This window comes from Paroedura picta, chromosome 3 (genome assembly GCF_049243985.1).
Source record: "Paroedura picta isolate Pp20150507F chromosome 3, Ppicta_v3.0, whole genome shotgun sequence".
Lineage (NCBI taxonomy): Eukaryota > Metazoa > Chordata > Lepidosauria > Squamata > Gekkonidae > Paroedura > Paroedura picta.
The window spans coordinates 136,071,199-136,087,243 of NC_135371.1; the positions used below are offsets into that span (position 1 = coordinate 136,071,199).

The following is a 16,045-nucleotide window of genomic DNA, read 5'->3' on the forward strand; positions in this document are numbered from 1 at the left end:
TGAGGGAGTCTTTGAGGCCTGACGGGGGGTGGAGTAGGTGCTTGCTGGGCCATTCCAGAAGGTGGCCAGGAGCCTGGGGTGCCCGTGGGAGAGTCCCAGGTCAGACATCTAGGGTGGGAGAAATTGACTGAGATGCTAGTCTGTGATTCCATTCAGTTTTTTGTTTTAAGTTTCAGGCTTGTAGATAATTCTGTGACCTTCTACCGAGAGCTCCAGGGATCCTTTGGACCTCGCTGATTTCCAGGTTAACTGGGACCTCATGAAATAATTAAAGACAGAGATTATTTTTATAGTGTCAGATCTAGATTCTTGATACCTGCTAGATTCCTTCAGTAAAGTAGGTGAAGGTAGCACATATTTGATATGTGGCTTGATTTGGGCAAATCATTGTGTGCTACTGAAATAACTGATTTTGAGGAAAGTCCTTTGCCTACAACTGCAGTGTTTGAAAGACAGATGTTCATAAGGAAGTAGAACCAGCCATGTAGGACCAAAGCAATAGTCCATCTAGCCATCATTCTACTTCACACTAATCAGATGTTCTCATAAAGGCTTATGAACTGGCCATGTAGACTGAAGTCTTCCCTTACTTGTTACCCTCTATCACTAGTGTTCAGAATGTTACTGCCTCTGAACATGGAGGTTCCATTGATGGGCCTATCCGTGCATTTGTCTAACCCTTTTCAAAGCCAGCTTAAGTCCAGCCCATCACTACATGTGAAATCCATGAAGTAATGGCTTTTTGAGCCTCTTGGTGTCTGTCCTGAAACTCATAGAAGGCTTCAGCATGGGAATGAAACGAACTTTGGGAATAGTCTAAGAAGCAGAAAAATATCTCCATTGTTCAGGGTCACAGACCAGTTTTTGCCAAGGCAAGAGGGAGAACAAAAATCTACCTGTAGGAAACTTAGAATCCTAAGTTTAGCTGAGCTTCATGCCATGACAATCGTATTACATGGTCCACAGCAGTTAAAAGGCTTGGGTGGCAATACTAATCCCTTCGCAGGGCATAGCGTGATCATTTTCAATTACTGCCCTTCTGCAAACTGTTCTCCACACAAGAATAGACTGTTCCAATTTTATTTGATAATACTGTTTATTGTCCGAAGACTCAAATGTCCACGTATGAATTATACAAAGCTTCTAAGACATGCACAGTCTGCTTGTCTATTCAACAACTTTCATGTGTTCCCAGCACAAGAAAATCTCAGCTTTCAGAATCCAACAGAAAAAAGGTCCCCCACCCCAATATTACTTCACCCACCAAACAACATCCCAGCTCCCCAATAAGCTTTAAATTATGGCTGCAAGTTAGATACTTATTTTTCACACTTACTAAGCAAAGATTTGAAAATAATGTAAACTTTCTTTTAAATATTTTGAGTTGCTGGCATGAGGAAGAAGGGAAACCTATATATTTGTGTGTTTCTGGGAGGGCTCAATGCGGCACCAGAAGCCACAGTGATAAATTAAGCCAAATGAAGACCCTTTTTGTTAACTGCTTTTTCCATAAATAGATTTTTCACAATGGTTGCTTTTTGCACAGCTACTGGAATGGCCAGCTGATCTTTCTCCTTGGCAGGACTGCCATTTGGCTAGCAAGAAGCAGCCTTTCATCACACAGCCAGCCTCTCACCTTTGGAAAAAGTCTGTGCCTGATGTAGGGGCAGGAGGAAGGAGACAGGAGGAGAAATACTACCGCCACTGGCATTACAAAATAACCGGAGGTCTCTACCCTCCATACGTTTTAACATTCTTCCCATTGTATGTTGAAAGCTTCCAATGCAGAACCCCTTTAAAAATAGTAAGTGCAAATCTAACAGCTAAACAAGAAAATTTAAAATAATAATAATAATAGAGCACAGGAATGATACAACTGATTGCCAAAACAAATGGAAAACATTTCAATCAAAGAGTATCAGCAGAGAGAGGTAAATGTCACATATGATATAACCATACAGGAGGCAAAAACAGGAGTCTTATATTGGATTGAACAGATTTTTTTTCTTTTTTTAAAATATAGTGAAAATCAAACAGACTGGTCCAATATGACATCTTTAAAAATGTTACCTTGATGAACAGCATGAAAAGGCCATGGGGGAGGGGGCCGGTCTGGCTGACAGTACTTCCGGGCACTTTTCCCAACTGATTTTGATGTCTTGCAAATGGGGGTGGACTAAGCAAAGCTTGGGAGCCACAGCGAAGAAACAAAGCTGGCTCAGAAAATCTGGAGACAGAGCTGGATGATGTGATTATTTTGCAGGCAGCCAGTGTTCGTTTTGTGACCCCAAGGGAACAGTTATAATCACAGTTTAGATAGGTGTGCCTCAACTTTCTGGCTTCCGGGATCACATTTCTGGGAGGGGGACACACACAGTCTCACTTCTAAGGCAGTCCTTTCCACACACATGCTGTAGGACCAGCTTTCTCAACCAGGATTTCATGAAACCCTGGGGTTTCTTGAAGTCCCTGGAAGGGTTTCCCAAATGGGTGGGAGTTAATTAATATTTTATATATTTTTAACATTTGTTAAACATTTATTGGGTGATATGACCATATATGGTCATGTCAACCCACCCTCCTCCCCCAATGGCCAATGATGGGCCTGGAGGGGGTGGGAAGGGGAGGGGCCCTGGGTGGGCGTGTACACAGCTGCACTTCCCAACCATATTCTGCACCATCGCACCACTTATGATGTTTCTCAAAGCTTGAAGAATATTTCAAGGTTTCTCAATGGTAAAAAGGTTGAGAAAGGCTTCTATAGGAAGTGGAAGTAGGTTGATTGGGAGACCTAATAGGTAACCCAGTTTCCCATGTGAATAGTGCAGTACTAAAGTCTGCACATGCAGCTATTCCATATGCATGACAGCAGTGGTTTAATACCCATTAACTGACTCTGGGACCCAACTAGTCACCAAAACATGGTTCTTGAAAGCAGTGTGTGCCTTTTGCCCTTGTGACACTCAGGAGCAGGATGCTTTGCAACAGAAGGGAGAATGCAGCATTCACCAGCGGTGTGACAAAACCATCTTGTTTAGTTTGGGGGGCTAGATTTGCTCTCAGTCCACTAGTTGTGTGTACATGTGGGAAAGAAGGGAATAATTCTGAAGCACTGAGGAGGGAGTTTAATTTGTGCTATGTGTATGTGTGTGTGTGTATGAGCATGCATGTATGTATATAAAGGGAGGAAAAGGGTTTTACACAAGCAGAAACCAGTAGGGTTGTAATGGAAGCTGTCCCCACAGTGGTGGCTGCCCTGTCTCAAGACAACAAGAACCTGGTAGGCCTGCTACACAGAATCAGAGGAAATACTTCTCAGCCACTTGTACTGTTCATTCTGGTCCCGCCCCACCCCTACTATGCCTTGGCATGTTGGTAACTGTGATCCTGGCTGTAAAAAACCACTCACTGACACAACACAGGGGAGGAAACCAGTATATGAGTGGCTTAGACATCTCCTTTAACCCCTCCCCTCCGCCACCATCATGCCTGCCCAGAAGACCTTATTTTCATGCTGTTTCCAGGAAGTGATGTCAGAGGTGGACCAGTCTAATTTCTTGCAGGCTTTGTTGCTACTTGACTGCCGTGGCGCTGGGGACTCAAGGGTCCTCAATGTCAAGAAACTCTTGCTTTGGTGGGGCCACTCCGCGGTACCATGCACATGAACCGTCACTTCGCTTGATGCAGGCATAGTGCTTTGCCTGCCGCCCGTTGATGTTCTTCTCAGTTACCCAGTCAGTCCACAGACACTCATCCTGAGCAGACACAAAGCAAGGGATGGAGGGGCAGCGGGAGATCTGCAGAGAGAAGAGACAAGTGGCAACAAACACCGTTTCAATTGCTAACGTACATTCATCAGCAGCGGTGGAGATGGAAGCATCTTGTACAAACACATTTCTTCTGCAGATGAGAATAGCTGTAACCAAGGATATCAAACCAGGCAGGGGTTATTGCTTTGAGCACCTAAAAGCCTCCACCACCACAGGTAAAGAGCTAGTCTCTTCAGTTGCTCAGCAGCAAACAAACAAGCTGGAGGGGATTAAAAGCAAACTAGACACAGCCTTTCCAAATCTTGTCACTCAGCCATGGGCTTTCTACACCTTTCGCCCTTTCCTGCTAACATTCTGGTTGCATTTTTCCTCCCAAATATCAATGGATCGTCACCATCAGCTTGGAATCTCACATCCAGCTAGTCCTGCAGTTGCAGTCACAAAAAGAGGTTCCCAATGGCACATTTCCTAAGGAATCACCATAGCGTATATCATAAGAAGAGCCCTGCTGGATGAGACGAGCATCTAATCCAGCATCCTGCCGAACAGCCGGAGGGCAAACAGGGCACAAAGGCCAAGGCCTTCCCTGATGTTGCCTCCTGGCACTAATATTCAGAGGTTTATTGCCTCTGAACGTGAATCTGTCTAATGCCCTTTTAAATTTTATTTTTGACCCTTTTTCCTAATAATCCCCAGCACAGAGTTTGCCCTTTTGTGGCACAATGGGCTGGTATTTTCATTAAACTGTCTGCTACAATCCCAAAGTCTCTTTTCCTCTCAAACAGTTCATACTCCATTAGCATATAGTTGAAGCAGGGATTTTTATTTCCGCGTACATCCTTTTACAGTTGACTACACTGAAATTCAGTTGGCACATTGTTGCCCCAGTCACCCATTGTGTAGAGGCTGACCTGGAGCCCTTCAGAGTCCGCCTTGGTTTTCAACATCACGAATCATTTGCATCATCTGCTGACCTGGCCTCTACACTTCTCACCCTCAGTCCCAGACTATTTCTGAACAAATTAAACAGCACCAAGCCCAGTACCAATTCCTGTGTAATTCCTTCCATGGAGAGAACTGTCCATTTATTCCTGCTGGCTGCTTCCAAGGCAATTTTTAATCTCTAAAAGGATCCATTCGCTCACCCCATGATTGCAAAGTTTGGAATCTTTGGTGAGGAACCTTGCAAAACATTTTTCCAAGTATATAATAATGTCTACTGGGTCACTGTTACTCACTTTCTCAAAGAACTCCAAAAGTGTGGTTAGGCAGAAGCCATTTTCCCTCAGCAGGTTTTGTTCCTCTATGTGTCTAATAATTCTGTCTTTGGTTACTATTTCTACTAATTTGTCTGGAAGGTATCTTAGAGTCTAGACTAACTGGTCTGTAATTTCCAGGTTCACCTCCGGGCCCCCGTTTAAAAAAACCTGTAATATTTGATACTCTCCAGTCTTCTGAGACAGTGGCTCATTTTAGTGACAGGTTACATGCCCTGCTTAGTAGATCAACAATTTCATATTTGAGTGATACTATCAGGACCCGGAGACTTAAAAAACAGTAATTTCCCCCAGTAGGCGTACAACAGGGGTCCCCAACCTCTTTCGAGCCCGCAGATGCTTTTGGAATTCCATTGTAGCATGGCGAGCGCAGCCACAGGAGGTGGAGCCAGCCACACAATGGCCTCTGCTACTTCCCTTCAGTTACATACGGAAGATTCTTCTGCTGAAGTGGCAGCTGCTGCCAAAGCAATTTTTAAAAACCTGCCCAAGCAATCAAATACCCAATGTCCATTCAGAAGCCTCAGAGGGCTGCACCCACTTTCTAAAACCACTTGGTGGCCCCCAGGAAAAGTGCTGCTGAATGCCATGGTGCCCATGGGCACCACGTTGGAGACCCTGGTCTAGAACTTTCATGTCTCCTCAACTCAACTTGACTCAGCTCTTCGGATGCCCTTCCTAAATACAGTTGCTCTGGTCTGGGTACATGCCCCCAATTTTCCAGTTAACTCAAAATGCAAAGAATTCATTTAACTGCTCTATCATCTCAACATCTTCCTTTTAATTTTGTCATCAAAAGGCTCACCTGTCTCTCTGGCCAGTTTCCTGCTCTGCATATATTTAAATGATTATTGTTTGTCCTGATGATTTTACCACTTATCAAACTGTCTTTTTGCTTGCACTATTATCAACTTACAGATCCTGTGCTCCCTTCTGTTCGCCTTATTGGGGCAGACATTTTTGTGTTTTATGGTTTCCTTGACTTGGATTATTTGAGTCAGCAGTGCCTTTCCTAACCTGGGGGATGCATTTGATCTGGGCCTTAAATAACCTCCAAGTTTTAAATAACCTTCAAGAATCCTCCAGATATTTGAAATTTTTGCATTTCCATTTCGTTGTTACATGGCAGGGCTTATGAGGATGTGATGTTTAGGCAGACTAGAGCAATGTCAAATTATTTTAGATATTAACCACTAGTAAAAGTGTTACTGTTCAAATTGAAGGACTGAGTACAGTCTCTTATTCTGGCTATAAAATCTTCCCATCGAACTTTAACTTGGACACATCCACCTTGCCTTAAGCAAGTCTCTAAAATGATTCCTAACAAGAGCCATACACCCCACACCCTGAAATTTAGGATCCTCCTATAAAGTAGCAGAAAGTCCACCATCTAAGTTGGTCAGGTTTAGCTTTACCTTGCATTCACAGCCCATTTGGTATCGCTGGTTTAGACTCTTCTTCTGGGTAGCACTGAGAGAATCCCAAGGGACAATGAAGTCACATAGTGTGATGTGCATGTTGCCGTTGCCCTCAGATTTTCCTAGCAGAACAAAATGTTTTTTAATTGGGATATGTATCACACACAGCGTTACTAATACCCCATATCAAACATCTTCATCAGCTCCCAAAGTCATTTTATCCACTTGCAAGTGTCTCAGCTTCACCAAGAAGGGCCAATTATAGAAGTTTGGGATGCAAAAAGTACCTGTTGCTACAAAGTCTGGTACATTCAGGGTGGACTGAACGAGGACTGGACAGTATTAAGGTCGGAGAGGTACCTCAGCAGGGTATAAGGCAGCCATTTCTCCAAGAAAACTGATCTCTGTAGACTGGTGATCAATTGTAATCCCTGGGGATCTCCAGCATCCACTTGGAGGTTGGCAACCATGCCTTGAAGGTTTGCTACATAGCATGCCTTATCACAGCCCCCTCCCCCAGTCTTGCTGAAATAAAAATAGGCTGCAGAAACAATATTGAGGGGCCTTGCACGAAAATGCCAGTAGATGGCGCTTGGCAAACCTCTGTGCCTATAACTTAACAGCAAGTGCAGCTCACAGGCATCAGTTCCAGCTCTGCATGCTGACATCATCCCATCCCAGCCATCATATATTGGAAGCTCCTCTTGGCCTGGGCGCCAGGCAGCATTGCATTTATTTCAGTGGGAACTGCATAGAATCCTAGTGGCACCTGGTAGTCAGCACAGGATATAAGAATTATTTGATTGCATCCCAAGGAATTCTTGGATTCATTCATCTGCATCCCATTCTTTCTCCAAGGAGTTCATAAGGGCAGAGTTTTCAAAGCAGATCTGTGAGGTACTTTATTATATAAAATAACATTTTCCAGAAGCATTATAGTTGCTCTTCTCCTTCTCCCTGGCCTTTCTGGGGTGGGGTGGGGGGCAATGATCCTGTGTTGGACGTATTCCTTACCTGCAATGAGATATTCCTTTTTGCCGCCAACATCCAGTGTCACCCCACACACTGCAGATGAAGGAGCTGTGTAGATGAATTCAATGTCTTGGTCAGGCCCTTTGAACATCTAGAAGGGAAGAGGATGGTGAGGCCAAATACCGGAGACACCATGGCCAGCATTGCCGTGAAAGAGAGACAAGACAAGATGCTGTGGGGTTCAAGCCACCAGCAGTCTTGGGATAAATGGGATATCCATTCCGCAGCAAGGGCCTTGTCTAGCCAGGTGTTTGGTGATGTTCAGCCTTTTGGCTCATTTTGGAGTGTGGTGATGACAAGCAACAGGCATGCCTGCCCCGCACAGCAAATACTTGTCCAGATTGTTTAGCACTATTGTGCATTCTTCAACCCAAACACAGCAACACAAACCAGAATGAAAGACTTTTGCATCAAGCATCTTTCATCAAAGGAAAGATCTGTCTTTCACTAAGAGTAACCTATAGGACTCCTGATCCTTCAGTTTCTTGTCTGTAATCACAGGCAGCAATGTATTGAGTACACTGAAATATTCTACAGAACTGGGTGGGATTAAGATTGCCTAATGCAGGCTTGCAAGATCAAGTAAGGGTCAGTGGATACTGACTGCATGCATTTTTTGTGCTCTGAAATAAAATAGGTTCATTGTGTTCTACTGAGTTGTAATAGTCTAGAAAAGGAGTTCCAGCGTGCTGACATAATAAGACTCCCCCAAACAATTTGAGCCAAACTGAAAGCATGCAAACAACTGGACTGATGATGCTCACTCTTCTCCCCAGCCCCAAAGTCTGGCAAAGCCAATGATGATACATTCAACCCTTCCTACTTGACGGTCAAGTAAGATAAATACTGAATTATCACTTAGCAGCGCTAATGCAAGCAAGCACTGCACTCTCCAAGGTCCTTGTGCTGTACAAGTTCTCATCTGTCATAATGGCAGCCATTTTGTGCTAGTTATTAATATTTTGCAGCTTAATTGATTAGCTGAAGCCATTTTAAGAGCACAAAGCTCTTTTCACTAGAAGTGCTAGTTGAAGTCCTTCCAGAAAAGTAGTTAAAGAGAAGAATTGTCATCAATAGTTGCCACAGTCTTTTCCCCCTTGGCTCCATCAGAGTTTTGGCCAGACAGGTAGTGGGTGATGCAAAGTCCTGACAGTTCTAAAGGGACATTTATGTTCAGCTGCTTTGGCAGCTTTTTGAGAAATCATTCATTAGTAACACCATGCCTACTTCTCTATCCCAAATTCACTATGGATTGTTAGGATTTTTGTTAGGACACCCTGGGTCTAAATCTAGGGTGTATGAGGGCCTTATTTCACCATTAAATAGGCTAGACCATAGACTTTTAAAAATCTTCAATGGCATGTGAATCACAAGTTTTGGATTCCTTCAGTTGTTCCAGTCTTGAGCATTAGGGACACAGGAGTGAAAGAGACTGTCACTGATATCAGTGAAAACTACAAACCTTCAGAGACCTTTTTTTGCATCTAACAAAACACCTGTATTGCCTCAAAGGCTAGAGCAACACAATGGTAACATGTTGATAGAGCCTCTGTATTTTTTATCCTTGGCATTAGGCTGTGTTCCTCTTAATTTTTCTCAACCATTATTTTTTAATTACATGCTAATGAGACCATCATGAAAATAATATATTTACCTTTATCTGCTTGATCTCATACTGGATACGTTTGATGGGATTTCCATAGATGTCATTACCGGAGTCTACCTCTCTCTCAGAAACAGCTTTTGCTCTGATCACTGAAAATACAAAGACACAGAGGAAATTGGCCTCTAAGCCTTCTGAGGCTTATTATTGTCCTAGCAACAGTGAATCTCACTGCCCATCACACCCCCACACTCAACAACAATACCAACAACCAGATTTAGAGCTGTTAATCTGTACACTGTTAGCCACTCGTGGCCCCTATTTGTGGATAGCTAAATAAACCAATTGGGGCCACGGAGAGGCTAAACAGATTCTTCAGCAAACTTGGGGGCACTCCTCAAATTTGCAGAAAAATCTGGAAAAAAACAAAACAAAAAAACCAAACAGCAACAACAAGAACTCTGGTGTTTTTAAACCAACCCCCCCCAAATAAAGTAGCATTCTCTGCACTTGCACATGTCAGTTGGTTAGCAGCTGCGCAGTGACCCCTATCTCCATCAGGGCCACATGGAGGCTAAGTAGATTTTTCAGTTTGCAGAAAAATCAGAAAAAATCAGAGGACTAATTTTTTCCCCAAAACAAAGAGAAGCACTTACCTCCGGTACCTGGGGCTCTGCGCTTGGTCCAGCAGTGGCCCACACTGAGCCTGGTGGCAGTGGCCACACAGCCAGGGAGCTGCACTGGGCCTGGTGGCAGCCAACTAGCCCAGGAGCCATACTTGGCATGCCAGCACAGCCGGAGAGTTGGGCTAGACATGGCACCAAAGCCTGGGAGTTGCGCTCGCATGCTGTCAGTGGTCTCACAGCCTTGGAGCCATGCTGGGCCCAGCAATGGAGAGCCCATGGAGAGCTCAAGGGCTGCACCAGGTCCAGCAGCAGAAGCCCTGCATCCCAGCCCAAGGAGAGTATGGGGGCTATGCTGGGCCTCGCAGTGGCTGCTGTAGAACCTAGGAGGCCATGCTGGACCCACTGGTAGCTGCTGGAGAGGGGGGGCAGTTCACGTAGCATGCCTTGAATAATACCATGCCTTCTTTTTTAGCTGACTCTCAATAAAGTTTGAGTCCAATGGTACCTTCAAGACCAACAAAGTGCACACAAAAGCTCATGCCTTGAATGAAACTTTGTTGGTCTTAAAGGTGCCGCTACACTCAAATTATGTCCCAGTTACATCACCATTTCAGAAATAACATGGATATTTCTTTTAATGACTTATGAGATTGTAAGTATGGGATGGAATTGCCAGGAGCAGGAGGCATGCTCAAGTTTTTACTGTGAACCCTCATTCCAAGAAAGGGTAGGCTCTTATATCTGAAGTCTCAAGACTATTTATTGGCAGCTTGTTAACAACAAATAGCAGTGAGAAGCTTTTCCTGTTAATCTGCATACAACACATCTGGTAAGTTATCCTTAAGAGAAGCTGTTCAATGTCACCCACTGAAAATTCTCTCAATAAATCTCAGCCTCTGCTTAAAATCCTCTGGTAGTTTATTTCAGAGACCTAGTGTCATGTTGATGCTTAAGGACAAGATATACAAATGAAGCAAGACAATATCTATTATCTAAGACTGAAGGATTTCACCAAATAAAAGAACACAGGAATTCCCATGGTGGGGCCAGACCTACTGATAGTGCATGCATCTCAACAGTTCTGCCATCCAAGCATTACAGGAAAGCCTGTAATCTGGGCACAAAGGCAATATTTGCTATTGTTAGACTTCATCAAGCTAGTTCTGAACATGGAGTCTATGCCTCTTGTACCAAAGTTACCTCCAGATACCAATGTTTCCTCCATCCACTGATCTAGCCTCTAATTCTTTTCAACAGTAATCACACATTTGGCACTAACAATTATTTGTTTGTTTGTTTGTTTGTTTATTTATTTGACTTATAGCTCGCCACTCCCACAAGGCTCATGGCAGGTCACAACATTCAGAAAGAGTTAAATTTAAGTCTGTTCTATAAAGCATCACCTGTAAAATTCAGCAAGAAGGAAAAGTATCTTGCTTCACATAAAACTGGGAACTGAGTTGTTGCATAGAAAACATATTCCAGGTCCAAGATCATGAGCAAAGGCACTCTCTTATCATTACTGCCTCACAAATTGTAGTGCCCAGGGATGGAAAAAAACAGAGTTCAAATAACGCCTTCAAATCCCCTCATATGCTCCCACTGACTGATTATGCACGGGGCGGGTAGGCCACACGCCCTTGTCAGCTCCGCAGAGCCGCAGAGCTGGATAGGGCGTTCCCCTGCCCACAACTTGGCAGGATAGCAGCATGCCATTGTGCATTGGGGGCACCATGCCCCCCGCTTCCCCCCCCCGCTGCTGTCTTTGTGCAACACGCTGGGCTCTCCCAGCCTTGCCGTTGTGTGTGCTTGCGCACTACATCGGGGCCGTCTGTATACGCCAGGGGATTCCCTCTCCCATGCATAACGCAGGAAGCGGTGGGGCACGCCACCCCACCACAAGGACCCGGCAGCAGCCCGGCATGGCTACTGCTGTTCATAATCGATCACTCTGGCACAAGCTGTATTCACTAATAACACTGACACAAAAACCACTGAGAACCATCCCTGGGAACAAGCAACAGTTTTCTTTTCAACCCTAAGATTTTTTTTTTAAAGGATGATCACAAAGTCCCCTGCAGATCCCTGAACAGCCATCCATGCATTAAACTCCTATACTCTAATGACCACAAATTGCCCCAAATGAGGCAGGAGCCAGGTCTACCACACCCAAGTGCCTGAACGACTTAGGAGCTAAGCCATACAAGGTATTATCAAAATTGGACACATAAGCATTTATACTGTAGATAGTTTAGAAATTGGATTTGCTAATCAGAACTTCATATATAAATATAAAAGATAAGGAATGGTACAAAATATTTAAGCAAGCTCATTTTAATTCAATATCGAGAAATATTCAAGAACATGGTTTAAAAGGAATTCAGAAATGGTACTATACTCCAACTAGATTATCTTATTTAAGTGGTTCTCGAAACAAAAACTGCTGGAGAGGATGTGGCCAGTTGGGGACCTATATTCATATGTGGTGGGATTGCCAAGTTGTTAAAGAATTCTGGGGAAATTTTTTTTAAAGAAATAGATGAAATTATAAAAGATAAACTAGAACCATCATCCTCTTTAGCTCGCCTTAATTTATTTTTGAATCATAGCGTGTGTTGTAAACAAAAAACTTTGGTTACTTTTATGATTGCAGCTGCCAGAATGGTTATTGCTAACAATTGGAAAAATGCAGAAAATTTGGTAATAGACAAATGTTGGAACAAACTGAAGCAACTTATGATTCTAGAAAAAATAACTTACAATATGAAAGTAATTCAAGGAGCTTGCCAAAATAATGAATTTGATTCAGCCTGAAATGTAGTAAAATATAATAATTCTTCATATAGCAATGTATAGTTAATCATGTAATTATGTTAGTGTATTTAGTTAATCATTTTGTGTGTTTTTCTCCAAAGTATTTGTGTTGGCATTGTCATATTTTTAAAAAGATTTGTCTAATAAATAAACAAAACAAAAAAGAAATTGGATTTGCTTGCTTCCAAGAATCAAACAGGGCTGGAAGGAAGAAAAAAAGCAGTTTTTTTATATCCCACTTTTTATTTGCCCTCTACATGTTGCCCATCAATTTCCCTAGAATAAAATTCTGCTGTTTTGGGAGTGAATAATTTTTCCCTCTGATGCTAAGAAAGGCACAAGTCTGACTCAACATCCTGTTTACTGAGCAGAGTCCACCCACGAATATATGAAACTGCATTTTGCACAGTCCACTGACCCATCATGCTCAGGCTGAATGGCAGGGACTTTCTAAGGTCACAGATGGAGAGCACTGTCCTAACCCTATTTATTGCAGCTTTGTCACTGAAAATGCTGGGGACTGAAAACAGGACATTTTCCACAGTCATGAGCTTTAGGTCCTTCTGGTTGTACAATTCCATATAGGATAGCATAGACAATTTTGAAATTGGGTTTCACAGAAGATTTCTGCAGTATTTTAATTGCAACTGAGGTAGAGAAGGTTCTAATGTAATTTCTAGTTGGTCCTCGATGTATTCCACAGAGTTTTTGCTTTGAGTTAGCCTTCATGGAGACCTGTAATGTTGAGCTTAAACCAACTATGAGAACAAGGAGAAGAAAGAAATAAAGGGGTCCATCTTACTTTTTTTGTTAACAGATGGGTCCCCAGTCAGCTGCCCAGCCATTTGTGACAAGAGTGATTTAACATAAACATGAGTCTACACCCTCCAGGTGTTACCTCTACACTTGTGCTGCTCTGCCAGGTTACAAGTTAATTACACCCTTGGTTGAGAAGCTGAGACTGTATCGATAAGCAGGTTCAATGTCAAAGTCCAGTCCAGAGAGTTGAAGCAGAGGGAAATAGTTCACCAAAGGGGGTAGGGCAGGGAGCACAGCCTGGTCGGGGTTGGATGCCAGGGAAAGTGCTGAAGCCATACCATGGTCAAGTAGCCACGAGCTGAGTTGAGAGCAAGACCGGAGTTGAGAGCCAGGAATGGAGTAGAGGAGCAGGCTTGGGACAAAGTCAGAAGCCAAAACTGAAGTCAGGAGCTTAGAACAGAGTCAAAATTCAAAGCCGAAGTCTTGAACCAGGAGTCAGTTGAGCAGAGCTTCACCATAGTGAACTGGAACACTGGGTGTCAAGGTAGACGGACAGGAAACGCACACATTGCACCCATGGAGAACCTTGCCTCAAGGTTCTCCTAAAGTACACCAAAGCTGGGTGGAGTAGCCTTCAGCCAGAAGACTTGCAGCTGGGCCTAATCCTCATCCAAGGAAGGAGTTGTAGTAAAATATAGCTGGACCCCATCTAGTTTGACAGCCATGCTGATCTTCTGACAGCTGTCAGATTTTCATGCTGTTGCCTTCATTGCTGCTCCGGCAAATCATCAGGGCTTGTCCCACAGTTTCATGTAAGCTTCCACATAGGGCTGAGTATCAGCCAGGCTGCTCATCATCCAGGGGGGGATCAGGCAGACCCCAATACCTGATAGCAGGATCTCCAGGGGTCACTGGGAGTACGCTGGGCTCAGGCAATGCACTGGGTTCTGTTACAGCCTTTGGAGCACCCTTTGGGCGCTCAGATGAATGACAACACCTCTCTATCATTCAGAAGTTCTGTCATTAGAAGCTCCATGACTTGGTCCCATCACACTGCAGGATTCCCCACCTACACCAACAGCCACTGGTTCAAACTTAATGACACAGTCATCATGGCCAACATCATAGTAAATGCTTCATAGGCCAGAGAAGACAGGTTAAAAACCGTTACAGCGATGGCATGCCTGCACCAGGGGTAACATCCTAAAGCTCTGATTAGGTTGGGAATATATAGAACTGGATATTAGCCATTTTGTTTACTGATAGAACTTTTATTCCACCCTTCTTCTAAGGAGCTCCAAGTGGTCTCCATTTTAATTTTACAAACAGTGTGCGAGGAAGGTTAGGCTGAAAGGTTAGCTGGCAACATAGTTCTCTTAGCCTAAACTACATTCTGCAGCATAGACCCTACATGAACTGGGCAGTGTATAATGACATTTATTCAAAGTAACAGATAAATATTTAGCCCAAAACTTGCAATGAGGCTGCAGAAGCAGATCAGCAAACAGATGTGAAAAAGCGGTGTCTTGAACATAGTACACTGACCACTACCTTAAATACAGCTTATCATATTCATAGTCTATCCCTGGTTGTTGTGAACAACAAACAATCTGCAATAAGCTTCACCTGCATCCATCCCAGTTTCCCCAAGAAGAGATTTATCTAGGATGTGCTTCTCTTACTTCAGATAAAACATTTTAACAGCGGGTCACTGTTACATAAAGGCTAAGGCCTAAGTGGGTGGAGAGTGGGTGTGGCCAGTCCGGGTGAGGGTCCAATCGAGATGGCACAGGCCCAGCCCACTCCTGCCCACGCAGCCGGCCAGGGGTTCTCTACCGCCATTGTCAGCAGTTTGCCCCAGATGCTCCCCAGAACACATTTAAGTTCCCTGGGGTGGGGGGAGGGGGTTCCCTTCCCCGTGGGCCTGCGAAGGCCCGTCACTGTGGCTTTGGCAGGGGGGCCCAGCCGTGGCCTCAGTGGGGGGGAAGGGGGCCGGGGATGGCTTCCCTGCAGTCCCAGAGCACACCCACAGCCTCCCTGGCGTGCTGGGTTGCTACAAACTGGCTTTGAAGCTAGTCTCTCCATAAAGTGAATCTTAAGCCAAATGGCGGCATTTAGAATACAGAAAATTAAGGGATGACACAGCAAAGAGAGACACAAGCAATATGAAAAAGTGCTATTTTATATTCCTGACTACCCAAAGGAGTCCCAAAGCAGCTTACAAACACATTTCCCTTCCTCTTCCTACAACAGACACCCTGCGAGGTAGATGAGGCTGAGAAAGCTCTAAGAGAACTGCTTGACAACAACAGCTCTGAGAGAAATGTGATTGGTTTTCATCCAGTTGGCTGCACATTGAGAATTGAGGAATGGCCTAGATTAGGAGTGGCCTAGATTAGAGGAATTGATTAGAGGAATTGAGGAATGGCCTCGATTGAGGAGTGGCCTAGATTAGAGGCCACTGCTCTTAACCACTACTCCATGCTGGAGAACCCTTGGTTGTATTTACAATAAACTTTAGAAAGATGGGAGTTTTAAGCTCTCAATCAATGACCTATATGAGGTTAAATGGTGTACTTCTCTTCACTGTGGATTCTGAAGACTCTGTAGTACCAAAAACCTAAGCAGGCAATTTCTATACTGTGGCTAAACAAGAAAGCAAATCCCAACATTTTTGGTGGTTCCCTTTACCTGAAAGTCTGGGAAAATGTTTTGCACACAGGAACAGTAAGGAGGAAACATCTTA

The 16,045-nt window shown here is 43.9% G+C and overlaps 1 protein-coding gene across 1 annotated transcript in view; it reads right to left on the minus strand.

Moving 5' to 3' along the window:
- Positions 1 to 1,077: 1,077 nt before the first annotated feature.
- TIMP2 (TIMP metallopeptidase inhibitor 2) overlaps positions 1,078 to 16,045 on the minus strand; it is a 45,315-nt gene continuing 30,347 nt past the window's right edge. The window contains exons 2-5 of the mRNA XM_077328125.1: positions 9,152 to 9,252; positions 7,480 to 7,588; positions 6,463 to 6,587; positions 1,078 to 3,797 (exon numbers count right to left, since the gene is read on the minus strand). Of these exons, the coding sequence (XP_077184240.1) occupies positions 3,600 to 3,797; positions 6,463 to 6,587; positions 7,480 to 7,588; positions 9,152 to 9,252 (533 nt within the window). The 3' untranslated portion in view covers positions 1,078 to 3,599. The remainder of the gene's footprint in view (positions 3,798 to 6,462; positions 6,588 to 7,479; positions 7,589 to 9,151; positions 9,253 to 16,045) is intronic.